Genomic DNA, 21,611 nt, shown 5'->3' with positions numbered 1-21,611 from the left:
GGCATAGCTATAAGTGGAGGCAAAAGGCCTGGCTCACTATGTTTGTCTTAGTGAACAACGTCACAGTTTTGTATTCACCTAAAATGTTAGTTGAAAAACGTTAAGACAAAGAGTAAGATGAAAAACAGAACAGGAGAACACGATCCAATGCAACAGCCAATAAAACGAGTCTTTTTGCTATAATGTGTCATAAATGATTTATTTTCAGCACTCAAAGAGCAGAGAAGGAGAATCCCTTAGAGGACATGTGTGTCTCTTATCAGAAAAGTCTGATACATAACATGGGTGTGCAGTTATTCAGCAAAATCATGTTGAGAATGTAACAAACGCATGCTATAGTTGACGAAAGCATTGTTTATCACCACTATATGATCATCACTTAATATACATTTAGCCTCTGGTAAGAGCACTGTTGTTGTTTTTCAAATCTAGACTCTGTGGGCTTTGCAAAGGCACTGACCAGTGTGTCCTTTAGCTCTTGAATAAAGAAAACACTCAATCTTTATGCAAAACATTAGTCTGAGGTGGTTTTGTGCAACGGATTGGTAAAAATAACTGTACACAGTAGATCTATGTGCAACTCATGCTTCTGCACATCAACATATACACAGATATATCTCAGAACCTTATAATTATCTGTCTACAGTTTAAAACTGGTCCAATGAATCTCAAGGGGGAAACTTGTTTCCCTTTGCATTTTGGTCACTATATGGCAGTAATATAATATATTATTTCAAATCAAATCAAATTTTATTTGTCACATACACATGGTTAGCAGATGTTAATGCGAGTGTAGCGAAATGCTTATTTTCAACACACATAAAATACACACGCACACTCTTCCACAGATTTGGCATCTCGTTTGGCAGTGTCAACAGGTGGAGATTCATAGAAATATGAATGCACCAATTTGTAAGTCGCTCTGGATAAGAGCGTCTGCTAAATGACTTAAATGTAAATGTAAATGTAGAATGGACATTCCTTTTCAAGTCAACGTCACGTGATGGGGTGGGCCGGCGGCCATATTGAATGTACCCATGAGTGTATGAGTTGCATATCAAATTGTCACGTTCTAAGGGGCTTCCCCCATTCTAGTCATTCTATTTCTATGTGAAAAACACACCTATAATAACTAAACACTACAGGCCGTCAACTGAACCGGTCTAGGAACTGTAGAACACTGCTATGGAAGAGGCCCGTGTGGCCACTGCTCTCCCGGGTGAGCAGAACCCGTCCGTCAGGGCGATGTCTATGAAGCAGGACAGGCTCACCCTGCATCAGGCTCATTTCTGACTCTGTCTGGGCCTGGTAGGACGTCGCAACTCTGTGTCTGAGGGGGGATAGAGAAAGGGGAATGAGTGGAATAGAGAAAGAGATTGTCTATCTAACACATAACATAAACTCAGCACACTGTCTTTCAAAGATAATTCATAAAAATCTAAATAACTTCACAGATCTTCATTGTAAAGGGTTTAAACACTGTTTCCCATGCTTGTTCAATGAATCATAAACAATTAATGAACATGCACCTGTGGAACGGTCGTTAAGACACTAACAGCTTACAGAAGGCAGGCAATTAAGGTCACAGTTATGAAAACTTAGGACACTAAAGAGGCATTTCTACTGACTCTGAAAAACACCAAAAGAAAGATGCCCAGGTTCCCCGCCCATCTGCGTGAATGTGCCTTAGGCATGCTGCAAGGAGGCATGAGAATTGCAGATGTGGCCAGCGCAATAAATTGCAATAAACTGTGAGACGCCTAAGACAGCTCTACATTGAGACAGGGTGGACAGCTGATCGTCCTCGCAGTGGCAAACCACGTGAAACAACACCTGCACAGGATCGGTACTTCCGAACATCACACCTGCAGGACAGGTACAGGATGGCAACAACAACTGCCTGAGTTACACCAGGAACGCACAATCCCTCCATCAGTGCTCAGACTGTCCACAATAGGCTCACAGAGACTGGACTGAGGGCTTGTAGGCCTGTTGTAAGGCAGTTCCTCACCAGACATCACTGGCAACAACGTTGCCTATGGGCACAAACCCACCATCGCTGGACCAGACAGAACTCTTCACTGACGAGACGCGGTTTTGTCTCACCAGGGGTGATGGTCGGATTCGAGTTTATTGTCGTAGGAATGAGCGTTACACCGAGGCCTGTACTCTGGAGCGGGATTGATTTGGAGGTGGAGAGTCCGTCATGGTCTGGGTCGGTGTGTCACAGAGTCATCGAACTGAGCTTGTTGTCATTCCAGGCAATCTCAACGCTGTGCGTTACAGGGAAGACATCCTCCTCCCTCATGTGGTATCCTTCCTGCAGGCTCATCTTGACACGACCCTCCAGTATGACAATGCCACCAGCCATACTACTCATTCTTTGCGTGATTTCCTGCAAGACAGGAATGTCAGTGTTCTGTCATGGCCAGCGAAGATCTCAATTCCATTGAGCACATCTGGGACCTGTTGGATTGGAGGGTGAGGGCTAGGGCCATTTCCCCCGGAAATATCCGGGAACTTGCAGTTGCCTTTGTGGAAGAGTGGGGTAACATCACACAGCAAGAACCGGCAAATCTGGGGCAGTCCATGAGGAGGAGATGCACTACAGTACTTAATGCAGCGGTTGGCCACACCAGATACTGACTGTTACTTTTGATGTTGACCCCCCTTTGTTCAGGGACACATTATTCAATTTCACATGTCTGTGGAACTCGTTCAGTCTATGTATCAGTTGTTGGATCTTGTTATGTTCATACAAATATTTACACATGTTAAGTTTGCTTTACCTTTTTTTTACCTTTATTTAACTAGGCAAGTCAGTTAATAACATATTCTTATTTACAATGACAGCCTAGGAACAGTGGGTTAACTGCCTTGTTCAGGGGCAGAACAACAAATTTAAAATGTAAACATTTTTTTTTTACCTTGTCAGCTCAGGGATTTGATCTTGCAACCTTTCGGTTACAAAACCAACACTCTAACCACTAGGCCCACCGCAGCCCCCCACAAAGGAACTGTCCTCCCACTGCAGTTGACAGTAAGAGGATGTTTCTTTTTTTTTCTGAGATTGTTCGCCATTTAGCAGACGCTTTTATTCAAAAAGACTTATAGTCAAGCATATATTTTACGTATGGAGGGGCCCCAGCGGGAATTGAATTCACGACCCTTGTGATGCAAGTGAGCCACAGAGGACTCCCATCACATACAGAATACAGAAATCCTACTTCCTGAAGCCAGACACTAAGCAGGCCAGTTTGTGAAAAAGGAGGTGCTGGTTCCTCTCCTACCTGCTAGGGCTGCTGGACTGCATTGACGCAGATGGTGCTGATGATGATAATGAAGAGGTAGGTTTCTGATTGGAAGTCAGAACATCAGAGGGGTTTGTCTCCAGACCTTTCCGAAGAACAGGAGCCTTGCCTTCTTTCAGGATGATCCCAGGCCCATCTCGCCCCAGTGTGAGTGATGGAGCCCAGACCTCCAGGGGAGGTGGACCAGGCCGGGTACTGGCGGGGGGCTGGCTACCCGAGGGCAGGGAGGTGGTCCTGTGCCGTGGAGTAGGGGAATCAGGCTGGGTCAGGAACCGCACTGACTTGGTGGGCTGAAGGATAAAACACATACACAATGTTGACATTATGATACAGCAGTGGAATAGGAATAAAGATGATTGATGCTGGATATAGCAGACAGTGGTAGTCAGCATGTGCTACGTGAATGAGATCATGGTTAGAGAGAATTTCAAAATAAATAAAAACGAAATAGAAGTCAAAGTAGACATGAAACCAGTCAACTATCCCTCTAAGCTACGTAATAAGATCTAGAAGGCAGGTGTGCGTGTTACCTTCTCTGTGTTGTTCTTGAGGGCGTCTGGTCTCACTAGGATAGAGTGTATGGGGTGCTGACCATTCGATGCTGCTTGCCTCGTCTCCAACACCTGCCTATCAAACAACTCTCTGGCAGCCGTGTCCCTGTCCTTCATAGAACTACCACTAGGGGGCGCTTGACCTTCAGACATCCAGGCCAGAGATCTGTAGTGATTGGGCAGGATGCTCATGTGTTGTTTCTTCCTGAGCAGAGCAGGGGAGAAGCCAGGACCCTGGATGTGGCTAAAGTTCTGGCTGTGAGATTGGGACTGAGAATGGGGCTGAAGACCTGAGGTGGCGATGGTAGTGTGGGGGTAGTGGTTACTGCACTGGGATGAGCTCTGGGATGAGCTCTGACTGTGGGTCTGGGATTGAAGGGCTGAGCTGGATGAGATGGTGGTGTGGGGGTAGTGTTTTCCCCGCTGAGATGAGCCTGAGAGGACATGAAACATACTTTGAAGTCACTCAAAATGGATCCCTAGTCAAATCAACGCAATGTAATTTCCACTGCACTGTTCTGGGTTCCACATTGTACGATCTGACATATCAACTAGAATAGACAGGTTTAATCTCTGACTGGTCAATACTGAATAGAGAAGCCTTCTTTCCAGGTTTAATATCTCTGACTGGTCAATACTGAATAGAGAAGCCTTCTTTCCAGGTTTAATATCTCTGACTGGTCAATACTGAATAGAGAAGCCTTCTTTCCATCTCTGACTGGTCAATACTGAATAGAGAAGCCTTCTTTCCAGGTTTACTGTCTCTGACTGGTCAATACTGAATAGAGAAGCCTTCTTTCCAGGTTTACTATCTCTGACTGGTCAATACTGCATAATGTTAGGATAATAACCAACCAACATGGTTGAGACTGAGAATACAGCACAATGGAACTGTGGAACCACCCAACACCTGAAAATTGAACTTTGTAGAGTTCCAAACTTCCTTCACTCTTACCTCTGTGTGAACGATGGAAGACCCTCCTCACTGTGTCCCATCCCTCCGAGCTCACCCCATGCAGGGATTGTCTGGTGGCGCCGCCTGATGATATCATAGGCTGCGTGGCCATGGAAACAGACTGCTGCGGTAGCCGTTGTCCAGTAGAGTAACTAGTGCCATCTGAGTTGACCCTGTCGAGAGCTAGAACCACCGCTGGCGTTTTGGAGGACGAGGAGGTTCTTCTTCCAGAGACTGTACCAGGGCCTGCTGTCACTGCCTTGGAATCCAAGAGCCTGGTAGAAGTTCTGTGTTAGACAGGGAATAAATAGATATTGGTGTCAAAATCAATTAATTAGGTGTCCATGACACAAATGAAAGTAAAAAAAGATAGAACCACTGTAGGAAAGTAGTGTCACTGATGACCCCCACATCAGCTAACATAAAGGCTGATCCCTCTGATAACTTTAACCACAGCATTACATTTTTTTAACCTTTATTTAACCAGGTAGGCAAGTTGAGAACAAGTTCTCATTTACAATTGCGACCTGGCCAATATAAAGCAAAGCAGTTCGACAGATACAACGACACAGAGTTACACATGGAGTAAAACAAACATACAGTCAATAATACAGTATAAACAAGTCTATATACAATGTGAGCAAATTAGGTGAGAAGGGAGGTAAAGGCAAAAAAGGCCATGGTGGCAAAGTAAGTACAATATAGCAAGTAAAACACTGGAATGGTAGTTTTGCAATGGAAGAATGTGCAAAGTAGAAATAAAAATAATGGGGTGCAAAGGAGCAAAATAAATAAATAAATGAAATACAGTAGGGAAAGAGGTAGTTGTTTGGGCTAAATTATAGGTGGGCTATGTACAGGTGCAGTAATCTGTAAGATGCTCTGACAGTTGGTGCTTAAAGCTAGTGAGGGAGATAAGTGTTTCCAGTTTCAGAGATTTTTGTAGTTCGTTCCAGTCATTGGCAGCAGAGAACTGGAAGGAGAGGCAGCCAAAGAAAGAATTGGTTTTGGGGGTGACTAGAGAGATATACCTGCTGGAGCGTGTGCTACAGGTGGGAGATGCTATGGTGAGCTGAGATAAGGGGGGACTTTACCTAGCAGGGTTTTGTAGATGACATGGAGCCAGTGGATTTGGCAATGAGTATGAAGTGAGGGCCAGCCAACGAGAGCATACAGGTCGCAATGGTGGGTAGTATGGTCAGGACCCGGTTACGAACCCGGGTCTCCAGAGTGAGAAACAGTCACTTAACCAACTGAGCCACGAATAGTTGGCAGAACCCAGAAGATGAGGCAGACACAGCAGTACTTGAGACGGTGTATTTAATGAAGTAAAAAGTGAAGTTCTTCAGGAAAACATGTAACTCCACAACCTCAAAAGGAATCCTCCAAGAACGAAGGTAATCCTCCAAGACAAAAAAGTAAATCCACAAGGTGGAAGGTAAAGCACAAAAAGCCTCAAAAGATACTCAAAAAACAAACAAACAAGAACAAAAAACAGAATTCCACAAGAGAGTCCAACGGGATCAACAAGAGTTCTCAGAGTACTAGGGCTGGGTGCTAACATACAAACACAGAGCAAAGAACAGAGGAAAACAAAGGGTTGAAATACAATCAGGGGAAACGAGGCACAGGTGCAAATAATAATGGGGATCAAGGGAAAACAAAAGGTCAAAAGGCACAATGGGGGCATCTAGTGACCAAAAACCGGAACAACCCTGGTCAAATCCTGACAGAATCCCCCCCATAGGAACGGCTCCTGACGTTCCTACCAGCTCTCTCAGGGTGGAGGGCCCTGAACTGACGAATGAGGTCAGGGTCCAGTATGTCTTTGGCAGGAACCCAGGAGCCCTCCTCGGGACCGTAGCCTTCCCAGTCCACCAGATACTGCCAGGACCGCTGCACCCGGCGGGAATCCAGTATCCGATGGACGGTATAAGCCAGCTGGCCTCCAATGACATGAGGCGGAGGAGGAGGTCTGTCTGCCGGGACAAGGGGAGAAAAAACAACAGGTTTTAATAAGGAAATGTGAAACGTGGGATTAATTTTAAGGGATCTGGGTAAGTGTAGACGATAAGAAACTGGGTTAACTCTCCTGGCAACCTTAAAGGGACCGATGTATTTTTGGGACAGCTTGCGAGACTCCACCCGTAGTGGTAAGTCTCTTGTGGAGAGCCAGACTCTCTGGCCGGGGCGCAGGGTTGGCCCGGGACGGCGACATCTGTTGGCTTGTTGTTGGTACCTCTGTGAGGAACGCATAAGATTAAGACGGGTCTTCCTCCACATAAGCCGACAGCGTCTGACGAACTTCAAGGCTGAAGGCACTCTGACTTCTGCCTCCTGGTCCGGGAACAATGGAGGGGCATAGCCAAACTGACACTCGTGCGGGGACATACCAGTGGAGGAGGAGGAGCGCAAGGTGTTGTGCGCGTATTCGGCCCAAACAATGAAGGACGACCATGTGGACGGGTTGTTACGAGTCATACATCGGAGGGTGGTTTCCAGCTCTTGACTCATCCTCTCAGTTTGGCCGTTGGACTCCGGATGGTACCCTGAAGATAGACTGGCAGAAGCCCCCATGAGTTGGCAGAAGGCCTTCCAAAACCTAGAGGCGAACTGGGGACCTCTGTCAGAAACGATATCTGGCAGAAGGTAACTTAGTCAGAGGGACGAACCTGGCCGCCTTTGAAAACCTGTCGATAATGACTAGGATAGTAGTATTGCCATGGGATGGAGGAAGGCCAGTAATGAAGTCCAACGAGATATGGGACCAGGGTCTGTGGGGAACAGGTAAAGGGTGAAGGAGTCCTTGCGGGCGGAGGTGAGAAGATTTGCCCTGGCAGCACACGGGGCAGGCATTGACGAAAGTGGCAACGTCTTCTCTTATGGTAGGCCACCAGAACTTACGCTGATGAACTCCAAGGTGCGACCTACGCCCGGGTGACAGGCGAGGCGAGAGGAGTGCCCCCACGGAAGGACCTGAGTCCTCACTGCCTTGGGGACAAACAACCGATTGGCAGGACCTCCTTTCGGGTCCGGTTCAATAGCTTGAGCTCGTCTCACGGTATCCTCAACTTGCCACGAGATCGGAGCCACGATCTTAGCAGCAGGAAGGACAGGCATGTCCGTGTCATCTCGAATGGCAGGAGCGTAGACTCGGGACAGGGCATCCGGTTTGAGATTCGACCCGGGCCGATAGGTGAGGATAAACTGGAATCGATTGAAGAAAAGAGACCATCTAGCTTGTCTAGAGTTCAACCGCTTCGCCTGCTGGATATACTCCAGATTTTTGTGGTCCGTAAGCACTTGAAACGGGTGAGAAGCCTCCTCGAGCCAGTGTCTCCATTCCTTCAATGCCATCTTAACCGCTAGGAGTTCACGATGCCCCACATCGTAGTTCCTCTCAGCCGGGGTAAGCCGGTGTGAGAAGAAAGTGCACGGATGAAGCTTCTTGTCTTCACCCCTCTGAGACAGGACAGCTCCAACACCAACCTCTGAGGCGTCTACCTCCACCACAAACGGTTCATCCGTAGTCGGTAGTATCAGGATGGGAGCAGAGAGGACGCGCTGCTTGAGTCCTTGGAAGGCCGTCTCAGCTTCTCTTCCCCACAAAAACCTTGCATTGCCACCCTTGGTTAAAGCTGAGAGAGGGGCTGCCACCAAGCTGAAGTTCTTGATGAACTTGCGGTAAAAGTTAGTGAAGCCCAGGAAACGCTGAACTTCCTTAACGGATTTGGGGGTGGGCCAATCCGCTACCGCCCCTACCTTCCTGGGGTCCATTTGGACTCGACCGGGTTCCACTACAAATCCCAGGAATTGTACTCGGGATGAATGGAATTCACATTTTTCCGGCTTAACGTACAGATGGCTGTCTAGGAGGCATTTGAGTACTTGTCTGACATGCATAGTGTGATCTTGAAGAGAGCTCGAAAAGATGAGGATGTCATCCAAGTAAACGAACACAAATATGTTAAGCATATCCCTAAGCACATCATTTATGAGCGCTTGGAAAACCGCTGGGGCGTTGGTCAGGCCGAAGGGCATCACCAAGTATTCATAGTGACCAGTAGGCGTGTTGAAAGCGATCTTCCACTCGTCACCAGGTCTGATCCGCACAAGATGGTATGCGTTCGGCAGGTCAAGCTTAGTGAAAACAACTGCTTCCTGGAGCAGCTCGAAGGCTGTGGCCATAAGGGGTAGCGGGTAACGGTTACGGACGGTTATGGCATTGAGTCCCTGGTAGTCGATGCAAGGACGTAATCCACCGCCTTTGTTGGCCACAAAGAAAAACCCTGCTCCCGCCGGGGAGGTGGATGGACGCATGAGGCCTGCTTCCAGAGCGTCCTTGATGTAGGTATCCATAGCAGCTCGTTCGGGTGGAGATAGGGAAAAGATCCGACCCCTGGGAGGGCAAGTGCCCGGAAACAGTTTGATGGGGCAATCATAAGGTCTATGGGGTGGTAGCATGGTGGCCCTCTGTTTGCTAAATACCAGTTTGAGGTCATGGTAACACTCGGGAACTCGGGTCAGGTCGATGGATTCTAAAGACTCGGGAGTAGAACTCAGGGAATTCGGGAAAATACAAGTAGCTTGGCACGTAGGACCCCACTGCTTGATAGTGCCCACAGACCAGTCGATGTGAGGGTTATGACTGTGACGTAGTTGCCGGGCAGAATGCCCACTTACCTGAGGACAGGTGTGACGTAGTTGCCGGGCAGAATGCCCACTTACCTGAGGACAGGTGTAACTTAGTTGCCGGGCATAATGCCCACTTACCTGAGGACAGGAGTGAAGTAGTTTCCGGGGAGGATGCCCATTTACCTGAGGACAGGTGTGACGTAGTTGCCGGGGAGGATGCCCACTTACCTGAGGACAGGTGTGACGTAGTTGCCGGGCAGAATGCCCACTTACCTGAGGACAGGAGTGACGTAGTTGCCGGGGAGGATGCCCACTTACCTGAGGACAGGTGTGACGTAGTTGCCAGGGAGGATGCCCACTTACCTGAGGACAGGTGTGACGTAGTTGCCGGGGAGGATGCCCACTTACCTGAGGACAGGTGTGACGTAGTTGCCGGGGAGGATGCCCACTTACCTGAGGACAGGTGTGACATAGTTGCCGGGCAGAATGCCCACTTACCTGAGGACAGGAGTGACGTAGTTGCCGGGGAGGATGCCCACTTACCTGAGGACAGGTGTGACGTAGTTGCCAGGGAGGATGCCCACTTACCTGAGGACAGGTGTGACGTAGTTGCCGGGGAGGATGCCCACTCACCTGAGGACAGGTGTGACGTAGTTGCCGGGCAGAATGCCCACTTACCTGAGGACAGGAGTGACGTAGTTGCCGGGGAGGATGCCCACTTACCTGAGGACAGGTGTGACGTAGTTGACGGGGAGGATGCCCACTTACCTGAGGACAGGTGTGACGTAGTTGCCAGGGAGGATGCCCACTTACCTGAGAACAGGTGTGACATAGTTGCCGGGGAGGATGCCCACTTACCTGAGGACAGGTGTGACGTAGTTGCCGGGGAGGATGCCCACTTACCTGAGGACAGGTGTGACGTAGTTGCCGGGGAGGATGCCCACTTACCTGAGAACAGGTGTGACATAGTTGCCGGGGAGGATGCCCACTTACCTGAGGACAGGTGTGACGTAGTTGCCGGGGAGGATGCCCACTTACCTGAGGACAGGTGTGACGTAGTTGCCGGGGAGGATGCCCACTTTGCCCGTCCGTAGAGAGAGGCCTCGGAGCCAGCCCTCCTTAAACTTCCCATACACCCCCACCATCTCCCCCTTCCTCAGCTCCAGTTCCTCAGAACGACGGGGCTTGTAGGAGTACAGAGCAGCACACCTGAAGAACAAATTATATGTTAGGTTACAACAATCTCACCTACAGTACATTCGGAAAGTATTCAGACCCCTTCACTTTTTCAAAATGTTGTTACGTTACAACCTTATTCTAAAATGGATTCAATCATTTTCTCCCCTCAACAATCTAAACACAATACCCTATAATGACAAATTTGGTGCACATTTATTAAAAATGAAAAACAGAAATACCTTATTTACATAAGTATTCAGACCCTTTGCTATGAGACTCCAAATTGAGCTCAGGGGTATACTGTTTCCATACATCAACCTTGAGATGTTTCTACAACTTGATTGGAGTCCACCTGTGGTAAATTCAATTGATTGGACATGCTTTGGAAAGGCACACTCCTGTCTATACAATGTCCCACAGTTGACAGTGCATGTCAGAGAAAAACCAAGCCATGAGGTCGAAGGAATTGTCCGTAGAGCTCAGAGACAGGATGTTTTTCAGCAGCAGGGACTGGGAGATTAGTCAGGATTGAGGGAAAGATGAACAGAGCAAAGTACAGAGAGTTCCTTGATGAAAACCTGCTCCAGAGCGCTCACAAAGGTTCAACTTCCAACAGGACAACAACCCTAAGCACACAGCCAAGACAACGCAGGAGTGGCTTTGGGACAAGTCTCTGAATGTCCTTGAGTGGCCCAGCTAGAACCTGAACTTGAACCCGATCTAACATCTCTGGAGAGACCTGCAAATAGCTGTGCAATAACGCTCCCCATCCAAACTGACAGAGCTTGAGAGGATCTGCAGAGAAGAATGGGATGAACTCTCCAAATACAGGTGTGCCAAGCTTGTAGCAAAAATGTATAAACAACTATTTTTGCTTTGTCATTATGGGATATTGAGATGTCATTATGGGCTATTGAGATGTCATTATGGGATATTGAGATGTCATTATGGGCTATTGAGATGTCATTATGGGGTATTGAGATGTCATTATGGGATATTGAGATGTCATTATGGGATATTGAGATGTCATTATGGGATATTGAGATGTCATTATGGGCTATTGAGATGTCATTATGGGCTATTGAGATTTCATTATGGGGTATTGAGATGTCATTATGGGGTATTGAGATGTCATTATGGGGTATTGAGATGTCCTTATGGGGTATTGTGATGTCATTATGGGGTATTGTAATGTCATTATGGGATATTGTGTGTAGATTGATAAGAAAAAAAAATGTCATACATTTTAGAATAAGGCTGTAAAGTAACAAAATGTGGAAAAAAGTCAAGGGGTCTGAATACTTTCCGAAGTCACTGTAGATACAGAGACACTGTAAAGAAGTCACTGTAGATACAGACACACTATAATGAAGTCACTGTAGACACAGACACACTGTAAGGAAGTCACTGTAGACACAGACACACTGTAAGGAAGTCACTGTAGATACAGACACACTGTAAGGAAGTCACTGTAGATACAGACACACTGTAAGGAAGTCACTGTAGATACAGACACACTGTAAGGAAGTCACTGTAGACACAGACACACTGTAAGGAAGTCACTGTAGACACAGACACACTGTAATGAAGTCACTGTCGACACAGACACACTGTATGGAAGTCACTGTAGATACAGACACACTGTAATGAAGTCACTGTAGATACAGACACACTAAGAAAGTCACTGCAGATACAGACACACTGTAATGAAGTCACTGTAGATACAGACACACTAAGGAAGTCACTGCAGATACAGACACACTGTAATGAAGTCACTGTAGATACAGACACACTAAGGAAGTCACTGCAGATACAGACAACACTGTAAGGAAGCCACTGTAGATACAGACACACTGTAAGGAAGTCACTGTAGATACAGACACTGTAAGGAAGTCACTGTAGATACAGACACACCAAGGAAGTCACTGCAGATACAGACACACTGTAAGGAAGTCACTGTAGATACAGACACACTGTAAGGAAGTCACTGCAGATACAGACACACTATAATGAAGTCACTGTCGACACAGACACACTGTAAGGAAGTCACTGTAGATACAGACACACTGTAAGGAAGTCACTGTAGATACAGACACACTGTAAGGAAGTCACTGTAGATACAGACATACTATAATGAAGTCACTGTAGACACAGACACACTGTAAGGAAGTCACTGTAGACACAGACACACTATAATGAACTCACTGTCGACACAGACACACTGTAAGGAAGTCACTGTAGATACAGACACACTGTAATGAAGTCACTGTAGATACAGACACACTAAGAAAGTCACTGCAGATACAGACACACTAAGGAAGTCACTGTAGATGCAGACACACTGTAAGCAAGTCACTGTAGATACAGACACACTGTAATGAAGTCACTGCAGATACAGACAACACTGTAAGGAAGTCACTGCAGATACAGACAACACTGTAAGGAAGCCACTGTAGATACAGACACACTGTAAGGAAGTCACTGTAGATACAGACACTGTAAGGAAGTCACTGTAGATACAGACACACTAAGGAAGTCACTGCAGATACAGACACACTGTAAGGAAGTCACTGTAGATACAGACACACTGTAAGGAAGTCACTGCAGATACAGACACACTAAGGAAGTCACTGCAGATACAGACACACTGTAAGGAAGTCACTGCAGATACAGACACTGTAAGGAAGTCACTGTAGATACAGACACACTGTAAGGAAGTCACTGCAGATACAGACACACTAAGGAAGTCACTGTAGATACAGACACGCTAAGGAAGTCACTGTAGATACAGACACGCTAAGGAAGTCACTGTCGATACAGACACACTGTAAGGAAGTCACTGTCGATACAGACACACTGTAAGGAAGTCACTGTAGATACAGTCACGCTGTAAGGAAGTCACTGTAGATACAGACACACTGTAATGAAGTCACTGTAGATGCAGACACACTGTAAGGAAGTCACTGTCGACACAGACACACTGTAACGAAGTCACTGTAGATACAGACACACTATAATGAAGTCACTGTAGACACAGACACACTGTAAGGAAGTCACTGTAGATACAGACACACTGTAAGGAAGTCACTGTAGACACAGACACACTATAATGAAGTCACTGTCGACACAGACACACTGTAAGGAAGTCACTGTAGATACAGACACACTGTTATGAAGTCACTGTAGATACAGACACACTAAGAAAGTCACTGCAGATACAGACACACTAAGGAAGTCACTGTAGATGCAGACACACTGTAAGGAAGTCACTGTAGATACAGACACACGGTAATGAAGTCACTGTAGATACAGACACACTAAGGAAGTCACTGCAGATACAGACAACACTGTAAGGAAGCCACTGTAGATACAGACACACTGTAAGGAAGTCACTGTAGATACAGACACTGTAAGGAAGTCACTGTAGATACAGACACACTAAGGAAGTCACTGCAGATACAGACACACTGTAAGGAAGTCACTGTAGATACAGACACACTAAGGAAGTCACTGCAGATACAGACACACTAAGGAAGTCACTGTAGATACAGACACACTGTAAGGAAGTCACTGCAGATACAGACACACTATAATGAAGTCACTGTAGACACAGACACACTGTAAGGAAGTCACTGTAGATACAGACACACTGTAAGGAAGTCACTGTAGATACAGACACACTGTAAGGAAGTCACTGTAGATACAGACATACTATAATGAAGTCACTGTAGACACAGACACACTGTAAGGAAGTCACTGTAGACACAGACACACTATAATGAACTCACTGTCAACACAGACACACTGTAAGGAAGTCACTGTAGATACAGACACACTGTAATGAAGTCACTGTAGATACAGACACACTAAGAAAGTCACTGCAGATACAGACACACTAAGGAAGTCACTGTAGATGCAGACACACTGTAAGGAAGTCACTGTAGATACAGACACACTGTAATGAAGTCACTGTAGATACAGACACACTAAGGAAGTCACTGCAGATACAGACAACACTGTAAGGAAGCCACTGTAGATACAGACACACTGTAAGGAAGTCACTGTAGATACAGACACTGTAAGGAAGTCACTGTAGATACAGACACACTAAGGAAGTCACTGCAGATACAGACACACTGTAAGGAAGTCACTGTAGATACAGACACACTGTAAGGAAGTCACTGCAGATACAGACACACTAAGGAAGTCACTGCAGATACAGACACACTGTAAGGAAGTCACTGTAGATACAGACACACTGTAAGGAAATCACTGTAGATACAGACACACTGTAAGGAAGTCACTGCAGATACAGACACTGTAAGGAAGTCACTGTAGATACAGACACACTGTAAGGAAGTCACTGCAGATACAGACACACTAAGGAAGTCACTGTAGATACAGACACGCTAAGGAAGTCACTGTAGATACAGACACGCTAAGGAAGTCACTGTAGATACAGACACACTGTAAGGAAGTCACTGTAGATACAGTCACGCTGTAAGGAAGTCACTGTAGATACAGACACACTAAGGAAGTCACTGTAGATACAGACACACTGTAATGAAGTCACTGTAGATACAGACACACTGTAAGGAAGTCACTGCAGATACAGACACACTAAGGAAGTCACTGTAGATACAGACACACTGTAAGGAAGTCACTGCAGATACAGACACACTAAGGAAGTCACTGTAGATACAGACACACTAAGGAAGTCACTGTAGATACAGACACACTAAGGAAGTCACTGTAGATACAGTCACACTAAGGAAGTCACTGTAGATACAGACACACTAAGGAAGTCACAGTAGATGCTGTAGACTGGTTATTACTACTGTGTTCCTGCAGTGTTGCTCCAACGCTACAGCTGTTACTAGTCCAGTGTTAGTCCAGTGTTTCTACAGTGTTAGTCCAGTGTTAGTCCAGTGTTTGTCCAGTGTTAGTCCAGCGTTAGTCCAGCGTTTGTACAGCGTTAGTCCAGTGTTAGTCCAGTGTTTGTCCAGTGTTTGTCCAGTGTTTCTCCAGTGTTTGTCCAGTGTTAGTCCAGTGTTTCTCCAGTGTTAGTCCAGTGTTTCTACAGTGTTTGTCCAGTGTTAGTCCAGTGTTAGTCCAGTGTTAGTCCAGTGTTAGTCCAGTGTTTGTCCAGTGTTAGTCCAGTGTTAATCCAGTGTTAGTCCAGTATTCAAAAGCTGATGGAGTTGCTAGGCGGCGAACGGCTTGGTATCAGCGGAGGTTGTTACTACCATTTTACTACTGTATTACTCCATAGTTACTACTATGTTACTACTACGTTACTCTAATGTTTCTCCAGTTTTACTCACACACTGATGGATAACTGCTGAGTGGAAGAGTGTTTGGTGTCGGCTGAGGCGGAGGGGGTCTGGGGGTTGATCAGAGCCATGGTGATGGTGGGAGGAGCTTCACCACTACTCATCTTCCTCTCACCCTATAGAAACAGAGGAGGAAGACCAGGATGTAAATATGTATACTGCCATAGTGTTCTTCCTCTCACTCTATATAGAGAAAAAGAGGAAGAATTCAAACAGTAAAGTCGGAGAAGATATCATGTAAACTGACAGAGGACGACTAAGATGCCCTCAGATTAAATGTGGAAAAGGGCATTTATGAGGTATAAAGGAGAAATAAAGCAGACTTTAAAGCAGGACTGCTAGAAAGAGAACCTGGGAGAGACAGGAAACAGGAAACAGGAAGATAGACAGACGTAAACCTGTATGATTTAAAAATAGGATATGAATGCAAGTCATTGAATTTAGTCACTCTTTGACAGCATCCCTTTTGATTTCAACAAACAATTACATGCATGTTTGCCAATGCCAGAACATAAAGGTGAACGATACCCCACCATTTAAAAAAATAAATGTTTTACCTTTATTTAACCAGGTAGGCTAGTTGAGAACAAGTTCTCATTTACAACTGCGACCTGGCCAAGATAAAGCAAAGCAGTGCGACAAAAAACAACAACACAGAGTTACACATAAACAAACGTACAGTCAATAACACAATAGAAAAATCTATGTACAGTGTGTGCAAATGTAGAAGAGTAGGGAGGTAAGGCAATAAATAGCTCACAGAGGTGAAATAATTACAATGTAGCATTAACGCTGGAGTGATAGACATGCAGATGATGTGCAAGTAGAGATACTGGGGTGCAAAAGATCAAGAGGATAAATAACAATATGGGGATGAGATAGTCGGGTGGGCGATTTACAGATTGGCTATGTACAGGTACAGTGATCAGTAAGCTACTCTGACAGCTGATGCTTAAAGTTAGAGAGGGAGAAATAAGACTCCAGCTTCAGTGATTTTTGCAATTCGTGCCAGTTATTGGCAGCAGAGAACTGGAAGGAAAGCAGCCAAAGGAAGTGTTGGCTTTGGGGATGACCAGTGAGATATAATATGTGGACAACTACAAATACCTACGTGTAACCCTCCAAAGTCCACTCCCCCTTTGGCCGCCTTTCCTTCCGGTTCTCTGCTGCCAATGACTGGAACAAATTGCAAAAATCACTGAAGCCGGAGATGCATATCTCCCTCACTAACTTTAAGCATCAGCTGTCAGAGCAGTTTACCGATCATTGCACCTGTACATAGCCCATCTGTAAATAGCCCACCCAACTACCTCATCCCCATACTGTTATTTATTTATTATAATTTTTTGCTCTTTGCATCCCAGTATCTCTACTTGCACATTCATCTTCTGCACATCTATCATTCCAGTGTTTAATTGCTAAATTATCATTATTTCGCCACTATGGCCTATTTATTGCCTTACCTCCCTAATCTTAAATACATTTGCACACATTGTATATAGACTTTTCTATTGTGTTATTGACTGTACATTTGTTTACCCCATGTGTAACGCTGTGTTTGTGTCGCACTGCTTTGCTTTATCTTGACCAGGTCTCAGTTGTAAATGAGAACTTATTCTCAACTGGCCTACCTGGTTAAATAAAGGTGAAATAAATACAAATATTTAAAGAAATTCAAGAGCATGTTGTGTCTCAACAGATTGCGGGCACAACACAAAAACCTTAGATGACGTACAATAAGGTCAACAAATGTGAATATGAAAACAGAGTTTTTAAATAAAAAGGTTGAAAGGTTGAACAATAACATTGTTATTTGTATTTTTTCAAGTGATGAATACACGGATGTCTCATGGTATGGTGGGGTATTCAAAATGGGTCAACTTTGAACACCTTTATCTCTTCAATGTTTTGTCATTCAGGTCCAGAAAGTCACGTTCTGAGCACTTCTACAATGGGCAAATATGTATGGAAGGTTTTGTCCCTATCAAAAGGGGATTTACCCCATACTGTAGATACCAGGTGATGAAGTAGCATTCTGTATCCCGAATGGGATTCTATTCCCTATGTAGTGTACTACTGGTCAAAGGAAGTGCACTACTGGTCAAAGGAAGTGTACTTCTGGTCAAAGGAAGTGCACTACATAGGGAATAGGGTGCATTTGGGACGTACACTCACTGCTCCACCTAGTAAGCCCCTGTAATTGTTATTTGATGACGGGTAGAGAAAAAATTATAATAATCTCAGTAATGGTCTCTGCCAGCAGACTCCTTTCTAACCTCAGCATGATTTTCTCCGTCCCCCCATTAGGCAGCATTATGTTCTCCCTCCCTCCCATTAGGCAGCATTATGTTCTCCGTCCCCCCATTAGGCAGCATTATGTTCTCCGTCCCCCCATTAGGCAGCATTATGTTCTCCGTCCCCCCCCCCCATTAGGCAGCATTATGTCCCCCCATTAGGCAGCATTATGTCCCCCCCATTAGGCAGCATTATGTTCTCCTCCCCCCCATTAGGCAGCATTATGTTCTCTCGCTCTCCCCCCATTAGGCAGCATTATGTTCTCCGTCCCCCATTAGGCAGCATTATGTTCTCCGTCCCTCCCCCATTAGGCAGCATTATGTCCCCCCCATTAGGTTAGGCAGCATTATATTCTCCCCCATTCGGCAGCATTATGTTCTCCGTCCCCCATTCGGCAGCATTATGTTCTCCGTCCCCCATTAGGCAGCATTATGTTCTCCGTCCCCCATTAGGCAGCATTATGTTCTCCGTCCCCCCCCCCATTAGGCAGCATGATGTTCTCCGTCCCCCATTAGGCAGCATTATGTCCCCCCCCCCCCCATTAGGCAGCATTATGTCCCCCCATTAGGCAGCATTATGTTCTCCCTCCCCCCATTAGGCAGCATTATGTTCTCCCTCCCCCATTAGGCAGCATTATGTTCTCCCTCTCCCCTCCCATTAGGCAGCATTATGTTCTCCCTCCCCCTCCCATTAGGCAGCATTATGTTCTCCCTCCCCCTCCCATTAGGCAGCATTATGTTCTCCCTCCCCCATTAGGCAGCATTATGTTCTCCCTCCCCCATTAGGCAGCATTATGTTCTCCCTCCCCCCATTAGGCAGCATTATGTTCTCCCTCCCCCATTAGGCAGCATTATGTTCTCCCTCCCCCATTAGGCAGCATTATGTTCTCCCTCCCCCATTAGGCAGCATGATGTTCTCCCTCCCCCATTAGGCAGCATTATGTTCTCCCTCCCCCATTAGGCAGCATTATGTTCTCCCTCTCCCCACTCCCATTAGGCAGCATTATGTTCTCCCTCCCCCCCCATTAGGCAGCATTATGTTCTCCCTCCCCCCCCCATTAGGCAGCATTATGTTCTCTCTCCCCCCATTAGGCAGCATTATGTTCTCCCTCCCCCCATTAGGCAGCATTATGTTCTCCCTCCCCCCATTAGGCAGCATTATGTTCTCCCTCCCCCCCCATTAGGCAGCATTATGTTCTCCCTCTCCCCACCATTAGGCAGCATGATGTTCTCCCTCCCCCATTAGGCAGCATTATGTTCTCCCTCTCCCCACTCCCATTAGGCAGCATTATGTTCTCCCTCCCCCATTAGGCAGCATTATGTTCCCCCCCCCATTAGGCAGCATTATGTTCTCCCTCCCCCATTAGGCAGCATTATGTTCTCCCTCCCCCATTAGGCAGCATTATGTTCTCCCTCCCCCATTAGGCAGCATTATGTTCTCCCTCTCCCTCCCCCCATTAGGCAGCATTATGTTCTCCCTCTCCCCCCTCCCATTAGGCAGCATTATGTTCTCACTGTACCCTGAAGAGGGACAAAGGAAGTCCTGATTAAGATCCTGACAGAGTCTCAAATGCCACCCTATCTCCTACATCGTTCACTATGGTCCATAGGGTTCTGGTCAAAAGTAGTGCCCTATGTAAAAAAAAAACATGGTGGGAAAGGAAATTTGGGATGCATGCCTGCTATACAGTAGCTATAAAATTAGCCACAGTCTCCTGCATGACATGCACTTTGCAATATAAAAAGCAATGCTATGAGGCAGAAGTAACGTGACACCAGGTGAGCCTCCCATGGCATGTCCTGGAGACATGCTGCTGTTGTTTAAGAGGATTCTGGAAGGGTGAATGGTGACAGTTCATTACAGTTCCACCATCCAGGGAATAGGGTAGACAGCAGAGAGAGCTATCTATTTCGGCTCTTCTTTAGAAACACTTGAAATGTTGACAACTAGTCAATGGATGCAAACAAATTGTATCCTATATAGTGTACTACTTTAGACCCAATCCCCCCTACATAGTGCACTACTTTAGACCAGAGCCCCCCTACATAGTGCACTACTTTTGACCAGATCCCCCCCCTACATAATGCACTACTTTTGTCCAGAGCCCCCCTACATAATGCTCTAGAAACACAGCCTGGCAGGGTGTTCCAGACCCGGGCTATTAGCATCACACCTCTAGAAACACAGCCTAGCAGGGTGTTCCAGACCCAGGCTATTAGCATCACACCTCTAGAAACACAGCCTGGCAGGGTGTTCCAGACCCAGGCTATTAGCATCACACCTCTAGAAACACAGCCTAGCAGGGTGTTCCAGACCCAGGCTATTAGCATCACACCTCTAGAAACACAGCCTAGCAGGGTGTTCCTACTGTCTCTCCACTTGATATAATCTCATACCATCTCCAGCGACATAACAAGTGAACTGTTAACCGCAGGTAACTTCTTAGCCACTGTTAAACTGTTAGTGACTGTTAGCACAGATCAGTTTGTTTGTGCTTCATACGCCAACACCTCTTCCTTTGGTTGTCATCCCAAACATGACTGGCACTCACACAGATCAGATCGGGCAGAGAAACAGGTCAATAAATCAACTGTTCTCCACAGACAGCCTCATAGCATTTTATAGCCGTTGTTGACATGTTGCTAATGTTGGTTCTCTGATTATGAAGCCCGTACTGTATAACAGTAACGTTAAATAAACAGCAATGTTAAAGATTGTTTTACTTCCTATAATACCACCATCAACATCATGACATCACAACAATAGTGCTGAGGCGGGAAGAAAACCCGTAACATCAACAACCTCCTTCTGTTTAGCTGGGTGGGAGGGAAGGAAGGAAGGGCAGGACTAGGCACAGCAATGTGAAGGAGTGTTACCTGCTCAGTGAAGAGGAAGGAGCTCTCAGGCAGATCAGAGAGGGAGAGAGAGAGATGAGAGAGTGAGAGAGAGATGAGAGCGAGAGGGAGAGAAAGAGGGAAATAAAGAGAGAGAGGGAGATCAGGAATGAGAGAGAAAGAGAGGGAGAGAGGAGAGAGATGAGAGGTTTTGTTATATAACTGACTACAGTGACTCACCATCGTCATCATGTGAGGGATCAACACAGAGGGGTGATCTGGACCCTCCTCCTCCTCCTCCTCTTTCTACTCCTCCTATGAGGGATCAACTGAGAGACAGAGGGGTGCTCTGGACCCTCCTCCTCCTCTTTCTACTCCTCCTATGAGGGATCAACTGAGAGACAGAGGGGTGCTCTGGACCCTCCCCCTCCTCCTCCTCCTCCTCTTTCTACTCCTCCTATGAGGGATCAACAGAGAGACAGAGGGGTGCTCTGGACCCTCCCCCTCCTCCTCCTCCT

At 46.3% G+C, this 21,611-nt stretch overlaps 1 protein-coding gene across 1 annotated transcript; it reads right to left on the bottom strand.

Moving 5' to 3' along the window:
• Positions 1-183: 183 nt before the first annotated feature.
• Positions 184-21,357, bottom strand: LOC124011091 (E3 ubiquitin-protein ligase SH3RF1-like). The gene is made up of 7 exons (XM_046324093.1): positions 21,334-21,357; positions 15,956-16,080; positions 10,491-10,661; positions 4,818-5,104; positions 3,842-4,296; positions 3,291-3,601; positions 184-1,330 (listed from the first exon to the last, which is right to left on the bottom strand). The coding sequence occupies exons 1-7, from the start codon at positions 21,343-21,345 to the stop codon at positions 1,150-1,152; spliced, it is 1,542 nt and encodes a 513-aa protein (XP_046180049.1). The 5' UTR covers positions 21,346-21,357; the 3' UTR covers positions 184-1,149.
• Positions 21,358-21,611: the final 254 nt, after the last annotated feature.

The sequence above is a fragment of the Oncorhynchus gorbuscha genome, linkage group LG23 (assembly GCF_021184085.1).
Source record: "Oncorhynchus gorbuscha isolate QuinsamMale2020 ecotype Even-year linkage group LG23, OgorEven_v1.0, whole genome shotgun sequence".
NCBI classification, from domain to species: domain Eukaryota; kingdom Metazoa; phylum Chordata; class Actinopteri; order Salmoniformes; family Salmonidae; genus Oncorhynchus; species Oncorhynchus gorbuscha.
This window is presented reverse-complemented; position numbering and strand designations above follow the sequence as displayed.